Source organism: Conger conger, chromosome 18 (genome assembly GCF_963514075.1).
Source record: "Conger conger chromosome 18, fConCon1.1, whole genome shotgun sequence".
NCBI lineage: Eukaryota > Metazoa > Chordata > Actinopteri > Anguilliformes > Congridae > Conger > Conger conger.
Window position 1 is genome coordinate 30,021,075 of NC_083777.1, and position 17,704 is coordinate 30,038,778.

General features: G+C 50.7%; 1 protein-coding gene across 1 annotated transcript in view; it reads left to right on the forward strand.

Annotated features, from left to right (window-relative positions):
* Positions 1-606: 606 nt before the first annotated feature.
* Positions 607-17,704, forward strand: part of rrp12 (ribosomal RNA processing 12 homolog) — a 22,812-nt gene continuing 5,714 nt past the window's right edge. The window contains exons 1-25 of the mRNA XM_061227838.1: positions 607-838; positions 2,459-2,682; positions 3,737-3,820; positions 4,499-4,575; positions 5,065-5,170; positions 5,368-5,484; positions 6,004-6,142; positions 6,410-6,537; positions 6,787-6,885; positions 7,084-7,175; positions 7,307-7,418; positions 7,728-7,828; positions 7,967-8,081; positions 8,742-8,884; positions 9,275-9,396; positions 9,983-10,047; positions 10,446-10,608; positions 12,279-12,433; positions 12,927-12,994; positions 14,174-14,267; positions 14,772-14,930; positions 15,815-15,895; positions 16,053-16,158; positions 16,935-17,042; positions 17,582-17,704. The exon at positions 17,582-17,704 is cut by the window's right edge and continues 35 nt beyond it. Of these exons, the coding sequence (XP_061083822.1) occupies positions 700-838; positions 2,459-2,682; positions 3,737-3,820; positions 4,499-4,575; positions 5,065-5,170; positions 5,368-5,484; positions 6,004-6,142; positions 6,410-6,537; positions 6,787-6,885; positions 7,084-7,175; positions 7,307-7,418; positions 7,728-7,828; positions 7,967-8,081; positions 8,742-8,884; positions 9,275-9,396; positions 9,983-10,047; positions 10,446-10,608; positions 12,279-12,433; positions 12,927-12,994; positions 14,174-14,267; positions 14,772-14,930; positions 15,815-15,895; positions 16,053-16,158; positions 16,935-17,042; positions 17,582-17,704 (2,920 nt within the window). The 5' untranslated portion in view covers positions 607-699. The remainder of the gene's footprint in view (positions 839-2,458; positions 2,683-3,736; positions 3,821-4,498; positions 4,576-5,064; positions 5,171-5,367; positions 5,485-6,003; positions 6,143-6,409; positions 6,538-6,786; positions 6,886-7,083; positions 7,176-7,306; positions 7,419-7,727; positions 7,829-7,966; positions 8,082-8,741; positions 8,885-9,274; positions 9,397-9,982; positions 10,048-10,445; positions 10,609-12,278; positions 12,434-12,926; positions 12,995-14,173; positions 14,268-14,771; positions 14,931-15,814; positions 15,896-16,052; positions 16,159-16,934; positions 17,043-17,581) is intronic.

Below are 17,704 nucleotides of genomic sequence, written 5' to 3' on the forward strand. Positions count from 1 at the left end.
GTGCATTGGTGAGTGTTTGACAATTAAGAGTATTTTATTTGACAATATTGACAGTACTGTACTTGGAACCACATTTTGCAGTGGACTATGCAATACAAGTAAAATTACATTATGTTCACGTAAGGCATGTAAAACCTACTCTTCTTCAGGATCTTATTTACTTTCAACCATTTTGTAAACACTGCCTATGCCTTCAGGATTTGTACTTCCCATACAAAATGCATTATGTATTTTACTATATATGCAGATGTATGTCATTAAAAATAGTCCATACAAATGATAGTTTATTCATAATTAGTCATTAAAACATTTAAACTTCCTACCGAAACATTGCCAACTTTATCTACCTAATGCTTCATGTACTTAAATTTACCTCATTGTCTTTTTTCAGCTATGGCTGAGCATGTCAGCGATATCGAGGCTTACCATACCTGGCCACCAACGTTGCATTGTCCATGTAATGCACATTCATCATAGCACGCCATATATACAGTATTGAATTCGTCCCAACTGAGTGCCGTGTTTACGTTACACAGAACCTCAGAGTGGGACACCATCATTGAGATCAGGTGGGTGGGAGAGTCGCCCCCTTGTGGTGCGACAGAGAACGCACGCCCGTTCACATGCGGCGTCGTGACGAAATAGCGAGTGCGACAGGCTGAGTGGAAGAAGCAGGTCCAGCCGAGTTCCACCGAAATCATGGTGAAATCTGGGAAGCTTCGGTCCGGGACCGCGCAGAAAGTTACGCGTTGGAAGAAGGGCCATAGCAGCGATTCCAACCCACAGGCAAACCGATATCGACAGGCTGCCAAAAGTCGGTTTTTTAGCCGTCCTACAGGTAAGCCGCTGAAGATATGTAGCTACAAGCTATGCGGCCTGCGCGAGACACGTGGGTAGCTTTCTCGAAAGCAGGATAACGTTACACGTTACTAGCTACAGTTAACAGGCTAGCAAACTTAAATCCACAAACCGAATAGGACAATATTTAGATATGGACGCTTTCTGCATTTAGATTCTCTTTATAACTTCAGTGTGTATAACGATATTAAAGAAAAAGACAGTCAAATATTTGAACGTTTGAAACAAGAAACGTTAGCTAATACCAGTGTAATTGTCGATAGCTAAGTTACTTGCTAAGTTTTGGAAAGCGAACTGAGTACTTCGCTCATGTCAGCTCTCTACTCTCATACAGTTGACAAGTGTGATGGCATGGTACGTTTTAATAAAACAAAACTCAAAGGCTTGATGTTTTATACAGTTAGCCAGTGCATTACAGCGACGATGCGGCGTACAGTAAGTGTTGATGTATTTTGGACGCGTGTTTATATGGCTACGTCTGAATGGACTACGTTATGCCTGCGCATAGTAAACCCCCTAATTACTAACCGTTAACAACCGTAACCGTAAACAAGATTAACGCAACGGTAAAATGTGGCAAGCTTTAACTATAACTTGTTTGACTTGGCTAGGTATAACTATGTGTAGGACTTCTAAATTAGCTGTGCAACGTTATTTTACCTGAAGCAGTTGAAATTGTACTTACCTCTAGGGTCTTTCAGCGAACTTATCCCTGGTTATGGGTATGCACTTTGTTGTACGTCGCTCTGGATAAGAGCGTCTGCCAAATGCCAATAATGTAATGTAATGTAATGTAATGAAGCCGTGCTGTCAGTTTTTTGGAAGTAAATGTTCTGGGGTTTTTTCTATTTACCCCCTTTCATTTTAGTAGTAATTGTAGTAGTGATAGCAATAGAGATTGTGTTTGTTCAGTATATTGTCTAAGGTTTTCAGCAAATTTTAATCGGAACTTCAGTGTTCACTCCTGTACACCTGGGCTACTCCCATTATGTAATACCTACCTGAGTGATGCAGGGCAGACATTTCGATTCATAGTGTTAATCTAACACATCAGCTGAGGTGGTGGGGGAGCAGTGATTTAGCCAGCCTTGCTGGGGGATAATTAGATGACCAGCGTAAAATCGCTGAGACTCCAATTAGCCTCCTTGACCCAGGGATTGAAAATTAACATTTCTGGTGTCCACTGCCTTATATATAAGGGGTCCAATCAAATGAAGCATGTGGGTACTGAAACATGCAGAAAACTAGCCGACATTGCAGCCATCCAGGATTTGAGTTGAGATCCCTTCCCTGATTTATGATTGAAGTGCTGCCAGAGTAGGTCTGGTTAACCTCATAATAATTTAATAAGAATTTGTTATTTAGCTTAAACTTTTATCCAAAGCAACTTACAGTTGATTAGACTAAGCAGGGGGGCAATCCCCCCTGGATCAGTAAGGACTTTGCTCAAGGGCCCAGCAGCTGTGTGGATATTATCATGGCTACACTGGGGATTGAACATGTAGCTTAGCCACTAGGCTACAGGCTGCACCCCTCTGTTCGGCGTCTGCGACTGAAAGTGCATTCTGTTCACCGTCGTTCGCCGGCCTTTGTCTTGCAGCGAAAAGTGACCTGACCGTAGACGCACTCAAACTCCACAATGAGCTGCAGTCAGGACCCCTGGAGAAGGGCGAGGGTGGCCCGGGAGATGCCTGCGCCATGGACGAGCCCGCCTTCTCCGAGAGGACCTCCGGAACCTTCCTGAGCGGCCTGTCCGACTGCTCCAACCTCACCTTCCGGAAGGTGCAGCGCTTCTGGGAGTCCAATTCCGCCGCACACAAAGAGGTGCGTGTCTGGGGAGCGACTGACTCTGGGTCCTGATTGTGTGCTCGTGGCTGTCCGCTCTGTTGAGCTGGGCCGATGCTGTAAACTCGACTGACTCATTTTTTGTTGACATTTCTATCACAGTATAATCAAGACAAAGGTGTAAAGCAGTGTTTTCCAACTCCAGTCCTCGGGACCCACTTGCCAGAAGGTTTTTGTTGTAACCAGTAGCTCACACACCTGATTTAACTAAGCATTTTTGTGGTTTGATTGGTTCAATCATTAAATCAGGTGTGAGTTACTGGTTACAACAAAAACCTTCTGGCATGTGGGTCCCGAGGACTGGAGTTGGGACACACTGGTGTAAAGGCAAGTGATATAAAATACAGAAAGCCACATGGTACAAATGCAACAAGACTCGATGTAAACTTGACTAGCCACATTGTAAAAACCTATAAGTATATAAGACAATATAAGTACAAAGAGGCCCAAGCAAAGCATGATATAAAGATTCGAACACGCTCAGCTTTAATTGTCTAATATATTCTTGGTGGCTACTGTAATCCAGTCAGAAGGACAGCACACTTTAAATTAAATTGCATTATTAACACAGGCATTTCAACAAACCTGGCCTTCCTCAGAGCATGTCATAAAAATACTTTGTGACGGCCCAATGATCCATACTAGATCCAGACATAGACCAGCCCCCTTTTTATTTTCTTCTTTTTTAAAAAGGAGTAGTGGGGTTTGCTGGGTGGCTGATACTGATAGGACACTGATCTAGTGCGTGGATGGGCACCAGAAAGAAAGAATAAGTAAATTAAAATCCATACTGTGGAATCCAATTGGCCGGAACGATGGTATCCCACCATATACCAGCAACCCTGTCTGGTCAGTTTGCTTGTTGAGCTGAGCATGAACAGTCTTCCTCTGACTCCTGTCTGTGCAGTAAGAGTCCCCATTTAAGAGACGCTGCACAACTTTGTTGTGTTTGTCCTGTCCCAGAGGTGTGTGATATGGGGGGTCTCTGAGATAAAGGGGGTCTAAAGTGCAGTTTTATTGTCTCTCTTTCCAGATTTGTGCCGTTCTGGCTGCGGTCACAGAGGTGATCAGATCCCAGGGCGGAAGCGAGACGGAGACAGAGTACTTTGCGGCTTTGGTGAGTGACACACCTGCTGCAGCACACACCTTTACCTGCTACAGAACGCACCTTTACCTGCTACTGCACACACCTTTACCTGCTGCAGCACACACCTTTACCTGCTACTGCACACACCTTTACCTGCTACAGAACACACCTTTACCTGCTACTGCACACACCTTTACCTGCTACTGAACACACCTTTACCTGCTACAGAACACACCTTCACCTGCTACAGAACACACCTTCATCTGCTGCAGAACACACCTTTACCTGCTACTGCACACACCTTTACCTGCTACAGAACACACCTTTATCTGCTGCAGAACACACCTTTACCTGCTACTGCACACACCTTTACCTGCTACAGAACACACCTTTACCTGCTACTGCACACACCTTCACCTGCTGCAGAACACACCTTTATCTGCTGCAGCACACACCTTTACCTGCTGCAGCACACACCTTTACCTGGTTCAGTACTCGTTAGTGATTTTCTGACTTTGATGATTGACACACCTACCACCAGTGTGTAAACATTCAGATGATGGATGATATTTCAGGAGTAATGACAGATTTACTTGTAAGCCCAATGCTACACCATCTTACCTAAATCACATTTCAGCTAAAAAAAAAGCCCCTGCTCATTTGTCCTCTTGTGGTGTTTAATGGGCTGTGTTTCTCTCTGTGTCTCAGATGACGACCATGGAAGCAGTGGAGTCCAGCGAGTCTCTGGCAGCAGTGGCGTACCTCCTGAACCTGGTCCTGAAGCGGTGAGAGAGTGTTCGGACACAGACCACACTCGTTCTTTTACCCAAACACTTTAAACGAACCACAACAACGTGTGACCGCTCATCTCTTTGATGGCTGAACTGTAGGCTCAAGTTGCTGTTTGGGTTTATGATTGGAGTGTTTTGGACTCTTAATTTTCCTCTCAAACTGTACCAGATACATTGAGCTCACAACCTGTACCAGATACATGGCATGCCCTTGGACCCACCTAGAGGGTTTGGGGTCCCCCTCACTACAATTTTCCAATCCTGTGGGAAACATCATCTCAGTTCTGTGATAGTTTCTGTGGTAGTTTACTCCAGTGTTTCGCTAACACTTTAGGACTGGGAAGGGAGGCTTCATTTGTACAGTGGACAGGAATGAGTTAAACTAGACGGTGCTGAAAATGGCTGCTTGGAACAGAAATCAAAATGGCCGCCAGGTGCTGCAAGGTCACCCTCGGGAAGCTTTGACTCGTCCCTCTCTTTCAGCGTGCCTGCCCCGGTGCTGATCAAGAGGTTCTCCGACACGGCGAAGGTCTTCATGAACGTCATGTCTTCACAGGCCAGCTCCGACTGCTCCTCTGCTCTGCGCTGGGTGAGAGAGTCTCCCGGTCCTCCACAGGGATGGACTCCATTTCCACTTAGATATAGTTATATCTGTCTCCATTACCAGTGTCCGCTGATCACTACGGGTGTAAAACACGTATATTGGTTTGTTTGAAAGGAGATTCAAGTTTTGTGGAATGAGTTGGAAAGTTGGGCTTAACTGTAGTGTGTGTGTGTGTGTTGCAGGTGATCTCGTGTTTGGCCACCTTGCTGCGGAAGCAGGAGTTGTCCGTGTGGAGCTACCCCTCCACCCTGCAGCTGTACCATGGGCTGCTGAGCTTCACTGTGCACTCTAAACCCAAGGCAGGTCCCCACAATGCACACATTACTGACACGCACGCACGCACACACACACACACACACACACACACACACACGCACTATACACTCCAAACCCAAGGCAGGTCCCCACTATGTACACATTACTGACAGGTGTACACACACACACACACACACACACACACATACTGCACTCACTCTCTCACACACACACACAGACATACACTGCACTCACTCTCTCACACACACACACAGACATACACTGCACTCACTCTCTCACACACACACACACACACACACATACACTGTGCACTCACTCTCACAAACACACACTGACACACACACTGTCCACTCCAAATCCAAGGTCCCCACAACGCACATATTACTGACACACACAAGCACCCACGTGCCCGTGTTGACGGAGGTTACCAGGGCAGTTCTGAATTTTCCTTACCCTGGACTGACCCTCTCTCCCTCTCTCACTCTCTCCCTCTCTCCCTCTCTCCCTCTCTCCCTCTCTCCCTCTCTCACTCTATCTCTCAGGTGCGGAAGGCAGCCCAGCAGGGCGTCGGCTCCGTCCTGAAAGGCAGTGACTTCCTGTTCGGTGGCTCCGCCCCCTTGCATCACCCTGCTGCCGTGACAACGGCCAAGTTCTGTATCAAAGAGATCGAGGCGGCCGGAGGTAAGAGTCTCCCGGTGGCAATCCTGTAAGTCCAGCCCTGGTTTTCTTTTCTCCCGGGTAATTGACTGACGATCAGAGCTTCTGATTGGCCAGAACGTCTTCACACGTGACTCCCATGTCATGATTTGACGATCCCCACTTGTAAGGCGTAGCATGTTTCTTATATTCACCTTAAGTTTGTTTCCATTATGAGGCAGAGCGTGTGTATTGCAGGTGGATTCAGCGTTTGTGAGCTTGCGCTGCTCTCGGTTTGTTTTTCACGCTCAGGCAGTAAAGAGGACACCACCACGCTGCACGTTCTGGGGCTGCTGAAGGACCTGCTGTCGGGGTTCCCCGTCGCCGCGGTGAAGTCGTGCAGCGAGACCCTGCTGCGCGTGATGACCCTGAGCCACGTGGTGAGGGCGGCAGTAACCATGGCGATATACCCGCCTGCTCTGACACCTGCACATATGACTGTTATTGCTGTCATTTTCAAATATTATAGATATCATGAAGGGTCCCTGCTCTGAGCTCTATGCTTTTCCGGTTGGCTGTCAGTGCAGATGCCTGGCTTGGGGTTCTGATGGGTCCTTTATTCAATGTGTTTTAACTTTGGAGATTTGTCGTTCAGGAATCATGAATGATTCGGTGTGTTTCCTCCTCAGCTGGTGACTGCAAGCGCCATGCAGGCCTTCCACCGGCTCTTCAGCTCCAAACCCAACAGCAGCACCGTGAGCCCTGAACTCAACGCCCAGATCATCACTGTGAGAGACTACCCCTACCACACACTCACACTCACACACACACACACGCACACCCTGAGCCCAGAATATTACTGTGAGCGCCAACATCTACCAATCACGCACGCGCACTCACACACACACCCTGAGCCCCGAACTCAACACCCAGATCTTGACTGTGAGAACCTACTTTGTGTGCGTGTGCGTGTGTGTTCATTCCAGGCTCTGTACGATTACCTGCCCAGTGAGAACGACCTGCAGCCCCTGCTGGCCTGGCTGGCTGTCATGGAGAAGGCGCACGTTCACCTGTCCAGGTAAGAGGCTTCTGAGTAACGTCAGTGTGGTCTACTCTCAGACAGAAGGGCCGGTCCGCTCTCATTCCCCTTTGACCCCTCGGTGGTGACCTGAGGAAGTGCTTGTCCTGATTTCTGTGTGTCTCTCCCAGTCTGCAGAGCTCTCTGAGTTTGGGACACCTGCCTCGCCTCTTCTCCACCACCATGTCCTGCCTGCTGTCCCCCCACTCACAGGTCGTCTCCACGGCAACGCAGACGCTGAAGGTCGGCACATACCTTTTTCCTGATTAATTATGAAAAATCATATCAATCTTGATAGGCCCTTGGGCGGCTTATAGCTTTGTGGTGAAGGTGCTTTCCCAGTGCTTGTGTAGTTGCAATAAGACCTGTGCAGCTGTTGGGCCCTAACCCCACATTGCCCTGGGGGGGGGGGGGATCGTCCCCTGCTTAGTCTAATCAACTGTACGACGCTTTGGATAAAATGTAATTTAATAATGTAATTGATGGTCCAGTATTGGCCCTGAGTGTGTGTGTAAAGTCAGCTCTTCCTCTCACCACCCTCCGCCCCCCCAGACCCTTCTGACCGAGTGTGTCGCTCCACACATGGCAGAGATCGGCCTAGTCACGCCCACTGCCTCCACTGGCCACGCCCCCTACATCTGTAAGATGTTCCGGTGAGTTCCACAGGTGGAAAGGGCTTATACAGTCTTTGTGATGTGTCTGTGGGGGGGGCTTGCGTTTAATGTGTTTCTCCTGTCCGTCAGGGCGGTGGGGGAGGGGCTTGTGTTTAATGTGTTTCTCCTGTCCGTCAGGACGGTGGAGGAGGGACTTTCGTATCGTTTCCACGCCTCCTGGCCGTTCGTGTTCCAGGTGTTGGGCTCCTTCTATCGGGTGGCAGGACAACAGGCTCACCCAATCATGACCAAGGTGAGAGGTGGGGGGCGTGGCCATGGGTGGGGCTCGATATTTGCTCTATCGGGGGGAACTGACGCTCTTGTGGCCAGACCTGGGGCCTGTATCACCAAGCAGGATTACTGGAGTTAGCTGGATAACTGCGCTGAGTAAAACCCACAGAGCAGGTTACTGGAGTTAGCTGGATAACTGTGCTGAGTAAAACCCACAGAGCAGGGTTACTAAGTTAGCTGGATAACTGCACTGAGTAAAACCCACAAAGCAGGATTACTGAGTTAGCTGGATAACTGCGCTGAGTAAAACCCACAGAGCAGGGTTACTGAGTTAGCTGGATAACTGCACTGAGTAAAACCCACAAAGCAGGATTACTGAGTTAGCTGGATAACTGCACTGAGTTAAAACCCATAAGGCAGGATTACCGAGTTCGCTGGATAACTGCACTGAGTAAAACCTAGAACAGCTCTTTTTACAGATTTGGAACATGGACTGAAGTAAAAAGAGCTGTTCTGGGTTTTTCCCGGTGTAGTTATTGAATTTAGTAATCCTGCCACAGGGCATGAAGCAGGTATATATTTCTTTTACTGCCTTTCTGCTGTGTTTCTGCTCCAGTGTCTCCCTGCAGTGTAATGTGACATAAACAGTGTGTGTGTGTGTGTGTGTGTGTGTGTTCCTCAGAGCCTGCAGTCCCTCAGCGATCTCCGTGCCACCCCACAGTTCCCCTTCGGGGGGGAGCTGGACCTGGCGTTCGGGGGGGCCGTGGAGGCCATGGGCCCGGAGGTGGTCCTGACCGCCGTGCCCCTGCAGATCACCGGTGCACAGTGAGCCCCCCCCCCCACCGTCACCACGGCCGAGTCCGGTCTTAATCAGGGCGGGGATAAGATCCGCACAGCTGTTGGGCCCTTGAGGAAGGCCCTTCATTTGCTCTCAGGGCCAATGCTTCGTCGAATCAACTGTAAAGTCGCTTTGGATAAAAGTGTCGGCTAAACAACTGTAATGTAATGTAGTCAACTAGCATATGCTTTAGAAATTCAGCGTTGGCTGTGGTTTTTCATTCTTGGTCAGCTGTCTATCATCTGTGCTGTCTGTGCATGCCACCAGACAGTTTTATGAAAGAAAAAAAAAATGACAACATGAATTATTCCTCGTTATGAAGCATGGCTTCTGCGTGTTGTCCCACTGAGGGGGGTTTGTCTGCGGCCCGTTTTCAGAGACGACATGGAGTTCCCCCGCAGCTGGCTGATCCCCGTGATCCGAGATCACGTGAAGAACACTCAGCTGGCCTACTTCACTTCCTACTTCCTGCCCCTGGCCGCCACGCTCCGGCAGAGAGGTACGGCCCCCCCCCCCCTCGTCCTCTATCGCCCCCTGCTGCGCGGGGGGTGTCAGTGTGAGAGAGCTGAGCGTACCTGCAGTACCTCTATCGCCCCCTGCTGCGCGGGTGGAGTCAGTGTGAGAGAGCTGAGCGTACCTGCAGTACCTCTATCGCCCCCTGCTGCGCGGGTGGAGTCAGTGTGAGAGAGCTCAGGGTACCTGCGGTACCTCTATCGCCCCCTGCTGTGCGGGTGGAGTCAGTGTGAGAGAGCTCAGCGTACCTGCAGTACCTCTATCGCCCCCTGCTGTGCGGGTGGAGTCAGTGTGAGACCTCAGTGTACCTGCAGTACCTCTATCTGCTGTGCGGGTGGAGTCAGTGTGAGACCTCAGTGTACCTGCAGTACCTCTATCGCCCCCTGCTGTGCGGGTGGAGTCAGTGTGAGACCTCAGTGTACCTGCAGTACCTCTATCTGCTGTGCGGGTGGAGTCAGTGTGAGACCTCAGTGTACCTGCAGTACCTCTATCGCCCCCTGCTGCCCGGGTGGAGTCAGTGCGACCGTACTGCAGGTCTGCAGTCCTGAGTCTCTCTTATCTCTGCGTTGCAGCTGAGGAGCTGGAGAAAGCAGGACAGAAGCTGGAGGCCAAGGTTTACCAGACCCTGCAGCTGCAGGTAAGAAAGAAACTATCAGAAAAATATCATCACCTGCTTACCTCTGAAAGTATAACTCGTGTGTGCTCCAATGAAACCGTAGCTTTGGCAACAGGTTGCGGCTGGAAAGGAAATTGTGGGAGCATGTTGTCAACTGTTGGTGATGCGATCATGCGTTTCCTGCGTTGTTTGATGCATTTCCTGTGTTTGTTGCCTTTTTTTCTGTGTCCGATGATGCGTTTGTTCCATGATGCGTATCCTGTGTTTGATGACGCCTGTCTTGTGTCTGATGATGCGTTTCCTGTGTTCGATAATGCGCTTCCTTTGTGTAATGCATGTCCTGTGATTGATGCGTGTCCTGTGTTTGATGATGCGTGTCCTGTGTCTGACGATGCGTTTCCTGTGTTTTTGCGGGGCAGATCTGGACCATGCTTCCCGGGTTCTGTCTGAAGCCCGTGGACCTCTGCGTGGCGTTTAAGGGCATCGCGCGGGCGCTGGGCTCGGTCGTCAGCGAACGACCCGACCTCCGGCTGACCGTCTGCCAGGCGCTGCGCACCCTCATCACCAAGAGCTGCGAGTCAGGTCCGCCCCACCGCCTCCAACTGGCCTCCAGCGCTCTCCCTGAGACTCACACTGCGCCCGTGTCCTCCAGCGCTCTCCCTGAGACTCACACTGCGCCCGTGTCCTCCAGCGCTCTCCCTGAGACTCACACTGCGCCCGTGTCCTCCAGCGCTCTCCCTGAGACTCACACTGCGCCCGTGTCCTCTCACGCTCTCCCTGAGACTCACACTGCGCCCGTGTCCTCCAGCGCTCTCCCTGAGACTCACACTGCGCCCGTGTCCTCCAGCGCTCTCCCTGAGACTCACACTGCGCCCGTGTCCTCCAGCGCTCTCCCTGAGACTCACACTGCGCCCGTGTCCTCCAGCGCTCTCCCTGAGACTCACACTGCGCCCGTGTCCTCTCATGCTGTCCCTGAGACTCACACTGCGCCCGTGTCCTCCAGCGCTCTCCCTGAGACTCACACTGCGCCCGTGTCCTCCAGCGCTCTCCCTCAGACTCACACTGCGCCCGTGTCCTCCAGCGCTCTCCCTGAGACTCACACTGCGCCCGTGTCCTCCAGCGCTCTCCCTGAGACTCACACTGCGCCCGTGTCCTCCAGCGCTCTCCCTGAGACTCACACTGCGCCCGTGTCCTCCAGCGCTCTCCCTGAGACTCACACTGCGCCCGTGTCCTCTCACGCTCTCTGTTACACTCACACTGCACCCATGTCCTCTCACGCTCTCTGTTACACTCACACTGCAGGGATCCCGGGCTTTTATTGGGGCGTTTATGAATGTATTCCAAGAGAGTCTAGTATGGTTCCCATAGAACTTTTAGTGTAGGGGAAGTGGTGAAGCATACTGATGTATTATCCAAGAAAGGGTGTATATATGCTTGCCAACCAAACTAATACATTATATATTCACCGACCACTTTATTACACATGGTTGGTTGTGTAAGATTAGTTGGGTTCTGGGTGGTTGGTTGTGTAAGATGGTGGTTAGTTGGGTTCTGGGTGGTTGGTTGTGTAAGATGGTGGTTAGTTGCGTTCTGGGTGATTGGTTGTGTAAGATGGTGGTTAGTTGGGTTCTGGGTGGTTGGTTGTGTAAGATGGTGGTTAGTTGGGTTCTGGGTCATTGGTTGTGTAAGATGGTGGTTAGTTGGGTTCTGGGTGGTTGGTTGTGTAAGATGGTGGTTAGTTGCGTTCTGGGTGGTTGGTTGTGTAAGATGGTGGTTAGTTGGGTTCTGGGTGGTTGGTTGTGTAAGATGGTGGTTAGTTGGGTTCTGGGTGGTTGGTTGTGTAAGATGGTGGTTAGTTGGGTTCTGGGTGGTTGGTTGTGTAAGATGGTGGTTAGTTGGGTTCTGGGTGGTTGGTTGTGTAAGATGGTGGTTAGTTGGGTTCTGGGTGGTTGGTTGTGTAAGATGGGGGTTAGTTGGGTTCTGGGTGGTTGGTTGTGTAAGATGGTGGTTAGTCGGGTTCTGGGTGATTGGTTGTGTAAGATGGTGGTTAGTTGGGTTCTGGGTGGTTGGTTGTGTAAGATGGTGGTTAGTCGGGTTCTGGGTGATTGGTTGTGTAAGATGGTGGTTAGTTGGGTTCTGGGTGGTTGGTTGTGTAAGATGGTGGTTAGTTGTGTTCTGGGTGGTTGGTTGTGTAAGATGGTGGTGAGTTGGGTTGGTTGTGTTTGACGTGCTGCTGCATCTCTCTCCCTTAGAGGAGGACAAGGCGGAGGTCCGTCGCTTTGCGAAGAACTTCCTCCCCATCCTGTTCAACGTGTACAGCACTCAGCCTGCCCCGGGAGAGAGCGCCCCCTCCAGGATGGCTGTGCTAGAGACCATCAAGGTCTACCTGACCATAACCGACCAACAGGTGAGCCATTATAGTCCTACCTGACCATAACCGACCAACAGGTGAGCCATTATAGTCCTACCTGACCATAACTGACCGGACGTATGATACAGGGGCGGCTTGTAGTGTAGTGGTTAAGGTAAATGACTGGGACACGCAAGGTTGGTGGTTCTAATACCGGGTGTAGCCACAATAAGATCCGCACAGCCGTTGGGGCCCTTGAGCAAGGCCCTTAACCCTGCATTGCTCCAGGGGAGGATTGGCTCCTGCTTAGTCTAAAATCAACTGTACGTCGCTCTGGATAAGAGCGTTTGCCAAACGCCAATAATGTAATGTAATGTAAACCAGAAAGTAAAAAAGCTAAAAATGGCAACAATGTGCAATCATTTTAGCCATTCAAGGAACAGTAGAGGCGTAAGAGATGTATGTATTTCAGTCTTCACGGAAACAAACTGGAGGCCCACGGCCTCCATGGTCAGTTCTCCAACGGGTCTTTCCGTCTCTCCTCCTGCAGATGGTGTGCACGTTCCTGCAGAAGGCCACGGAGAAGCTCAGCGGGCCGGACTGCACAGAGTTCACACGGTAACCCAGCCTTGCTTTTTAACACCCCGCCCTGCTTTTTAACACCCCACCCTGCTTTTTAACACCCCGCCCTGCTTTTTAACACCCCGCCCTGCTTTTTAACACCCCGCCCTCTTTTTAACACCCCGCCCTCTTTTTAACACCCCGCCCTGCTTTTTAACACCCCGCCCTCTTTTTAACACCCCGCCCTGCTTTTTAACACCCCGCCCTGCTTTTTAACACCCCGCCCTGCTTTTTAACACCCCGCCCTGCTTTTTAACACCCCGCCCTCTTTTTAACACCCCGCCCTCTTTTTAACACCCCGCCCTCTTTTTAACACCCCGCCCTCTTTTTAACACCCCGCCCTGCTTTTTAACACCCCACCCTGCTTTTTAACACCCCGCCCTGCTTTTTAACACCCCGCCCTGCTTTTTAACACCCCGCCCTGCTTTTTAACACCCCGCCCTCTTTTTAACACCCCGCCCTGCTTTTTAACACCCCGCCCTCTTTTTAACACCCCGCCCTGCTTTTTAACACCCCGCCCTGCTTTTTAACACCCCGCCCTGCTTTTTAACACCCCGCCCTGCTTTTTAACACCCCGCCCTCTTTTTAACACCCCGCCCTCTTTTTAACACCCCGCCCTCTTTTTAACACCCCGCCCTGCTTTTTAACACCCCGCCCTGCTTTTTAACACCCCGCCCTCTTTTTAACACCCCGCCCTCTTTTTAACACCCCGCCCTCTTTTTAACACCCCGCCCTGCTTTTTAACACCCCGCCCTCTTTTTAACACCCCGCCCTCTTTTTAACACCCCGCCCTGCTTTTTAACACCCCGCCCTCTTTTTAACACCCCGCCCTGCTTTTTAACACCCCGCCCTGCTTTTTAACACCCCGTCCTGCTTTTTAATGACTTTTAATGGCTTGTAATGACTGCCTCTCTCCCTCACCACTGTGAGGGGCAGAGCCATGTCAGGAGTTCATCGGTCACCCAGTGGTGTTGTTCAGGGCTCCTCAACTCCACGTCCGGCGGGCCGCAGTGTCTGCCGGTGTTTGCTTCAACCGTGCGCCAAACCACCTGATTTCACGGAGCAAGTACTTGTGGGCCCACAGGACGTGGAGTTGAGTAATGCTGGTGTAGTCTGATGATGAACGTCATTGTTGCCGTGGTGCTGGTTGCTAAGGCAATGTTGTTGTTGTCCTAGGCTGTCGGTGATGGACCTGGTCGTTGCCATGGCGCCGTTTGTGGATGAGGCGACGATGAGTCAGACCTACGAGCTCATGAGGCCTTACCTGGAGGTAGGATACTTTACTAACGCTCTCTGACCTGTCCTTCTGTTTCCTCCACCTGGAGGTAGGATGCTCCTTATCTGAGTGTAGCTGTAGCCAGTGTGTTAATGCTTTAACTGGGAGATAAACTGGGGGCTTTAACGATGGTCTCTGGCCACTTTGTGGTTTAGACCTGTATTAAAACTGGCTCCTGTGTTCAGAACAGTTTAGAGTGACGTGGTTCAGTCTATTGACACTCACTCCTATGTTTTTCACTAATCAATTTGAATTTATCATAGAGACACAATGCAGTGTGAAGACAATGACATGCTAACATAACTCCCAGCATAAAAGCACACTCACATGATAGACACACACCTACACACCTACGCACTGACACATACACACACACAGTCACACACACACACATGCACACACACACACACAGAAAATAAGACTGAAGTGCAAGTCCGTTGATACTGTGTGCAGCAGTCGCAGGGGGGCGTGTGGGTAAAGGGTGTCTCCGTCTCTCAGAGTAAGGAGTCGGGGGTGCAGAAGAAGGCGTACCGGGTCCTGGAGGAGATGTGCGGGGGGGAGAGGGAGGCCTGCCGCAGTTTCGTCCTCTCCAACCTGGAGCAGCTGAAGCAGGTGCTGCTGGGGTCGCTGAAGAGCGCAGCATCCCCCGCCAAGAGGGTAAGGCCCGGGGTCTGGGGGTCTGAGGGGGTCCTCCTGCTCTGATTCACCTTTTTAACTGTAAATTTATATAGCGCCTTTATCCAAAGCGCTGTACAATTGATGCTTCTCCATTCACCCATTCATACACACACACACACCGACGGCGATTGGCTGCCATGCAAGGCGCCGACCAGCTCGTCAGGAGCATTTGGGGGTTAGGTGTCTTGCTCAGGGACACTTTGACACAGCCCGGGCGGGGGATCGAACCGGCAACCCTCCGACTGCCAGACGACTGCTCTTACTGCCTGAGCCATGTCGCCCCGAGCCTTCTGCCCAAAGCCTGACTGCAGTCCTACCGCCTTATGACCACGTCCTGATCACATTGTGTGGGGTTTGATCGCATTTGGAGGGAATTGTTGTGCAGTGGGATAGCACTGTCACCTCACTGCAAGAACATCCCGGGTTTGAATCCTGACTGGGACTTTTCTGTGTGGAGTTTGCATGTTCTCCCTGTGTCTGTGTGGAGTCTGCATGGTCTGTCCGTCTCTGTGTGGAGTCTGCATGTTCTGCCCGTCTCTGTGTGGAGTCTGCATGTTCTGCCCGTGTCTGTGTGGGTTTCCTTTGGGTACTCCGGTTTCCTCCCGCAGTACAAACACATGCAGGATAGGTTATTGGGGGGGCACTGACTGGGAGTTGCTGTAAAAGAGCATGCATGCTCAGTCAACCTACCCTGTATAAATAAAGGATAATAAATATCTTTGACCAAGGCGCGATTAAAGTGTGGCTGCTTTCTGACCCCGCCTGTCCTGACCGTGTCCTGACCGTGTCCTGACCGTGTCCTGACCGTGTCCTGACCGTGTCCTGACCGCGTTGTGAGCGTGTTTGTTGGTTCTCCTCCTCAGCCCAGATTGAAGTGTCTGATCCATATCGTGAGGCAGCTGACCGCGGAGCACACAGACTTCATCACCGCCCTGCTGCCCGAGGTAAGAGTCTCATTTTCTTTATATTAGCTCCGCTTCTTTGGATGTTCTGTGAATCCCAACAGCTGAGTTGGAGAGCTCGCTATTGGCTTGTTCTGAAAGCAGTGCTATGAGTGTATGAGAGTATATGTCTCTGACCCCTGACCTCTCCCCCGCTCAGGTGATTATTTGCACTAAGGAGATGTCGGTGGGAGCCCGTAAGAACGCGTACACGCTCCTGGTGGACATGGCGCGCGCGTACATCCGCTTCTTCAGCACCCCCAAAGGTGGGCCAGCAGGGGGCGCTGTTTCACCTGTCTGTGTGAGAGAGTGTGAGAGAGAGTCAGTGTGTGTGTGTGTAATAAGGTGTGTGTGTGTGTGTGTGTGTGTGTGTAATAAGGTGCGTGCCTGTGTGTGTGTGTGTGTGTGTGTGTGTGTGTGTGTGTAATGTGCGTGTGTGCGTGTGTGCGTGTGTGCGTGCGCGCTGTGCGCGCGTGTGCGCGTGTGTGTGTGTGTGTGTGTGTGTGTGTAATAAGGTGCGTGTGTGTGTGTGTGTGTGTGTGTGTGTGTGTGTGTGTGTAATAAGGTGTGTGTGTGTGTGTGTGTAATAAGGTGCGTGTGTGTGTGTGTGTGTGTGTGTGTGTGTAATAAGGTGCGTGTGTGTGTGTGTAATAAGGTGCGTGTTTGTGTGTGTGTAATAAGGTGTGTGTGTGTGTGTGTGTGTGTGTGTGTGTAATAAGGTGTGTGTGTGTGTGTGTGTGTGTGTGTAATAAGGTGTGTGTGTGTGTGTAATAAGGTGCGTGTGTGTGTGTGTGTGTGTGTAATAAGGTGCGTGTGTGTGTGTGTAATAAGGTGCGTGTGTGTGTGTGTGTGTGTGTGTAATAAGGTGTGTGTGTGTGTGTGTGTGTGTGTGTGTGTAATAAGGTGCGTGTGTGTGTAATAAGGTGCGTGTGTGTGTGTGTGTAATAAGGTGCGTGTGTGTGTGTGTGTGTGTGTAATAAGGTGTGTGTGTGTGTGTGTTTGTGTGTGTGTGTGTGTGTAATAAGGCATGTGTGTGTTACAGAGGGTCTGGATCAGTACCTGCAGATGGTGTACATTGGTCTGAGCGGCTCGGTCACCATGATCACCTGCACTGTGATGGCCCTCACCCGACTGCTCTTTGAGTTCAAAGGTAATGTTGAACATGGTTTCTCTCTGCATGTTGTACATGGTGGTTTCTCTCACAGGCTGGTTTCTCTCTGCATGTTGTACATGGTGGTCTCTGCATGTTGTACATGTTGGTCTCTCTGCATGTTGTACATGGTGGTCTCTGCATGTTGTACATGGCGGTTTCTCTCTCTGTAGATCTGATGGACAGGCTGGTTTCTCTCTGCATGTTGTACATGGCGGTTTCTCTCTCTGTAGATCTGATGGACAGGCTGGTTTCTCTCTGCATGTTGTACATGGTGGTTTCTCTCTGTGTAGATCTGATGGACAGGCTGGTTTCTCTCTGCATGTTGTACATGGTGGTTTCTCTCTGTGTAGATCTGATGGACAGGCTGGTTTCTCTCTGCATGTTGTACATGGTGGTTTCTCTCTGTGTAGATCTGATGGACAGGCTGGTTTCTCTCTCTGTAGATCTGATGGACAGGCTGGTTTCTCTCTCTGTAGATCTGATGGACAGGCTGGTTTCTCTCTGCATGTTGTACATGGTGGTTTCTCTCTCTGTAGATCTGATGGACAGGCTGGTCGTGGAGCAGTTGCTTCATAACATGGTCATGCTCCTGATGTCCCGCACCCGGGAGATCGTCAAGGCTGCGCTGAGCTTCGTCAAGGTCATCCTGTTCGTGATGG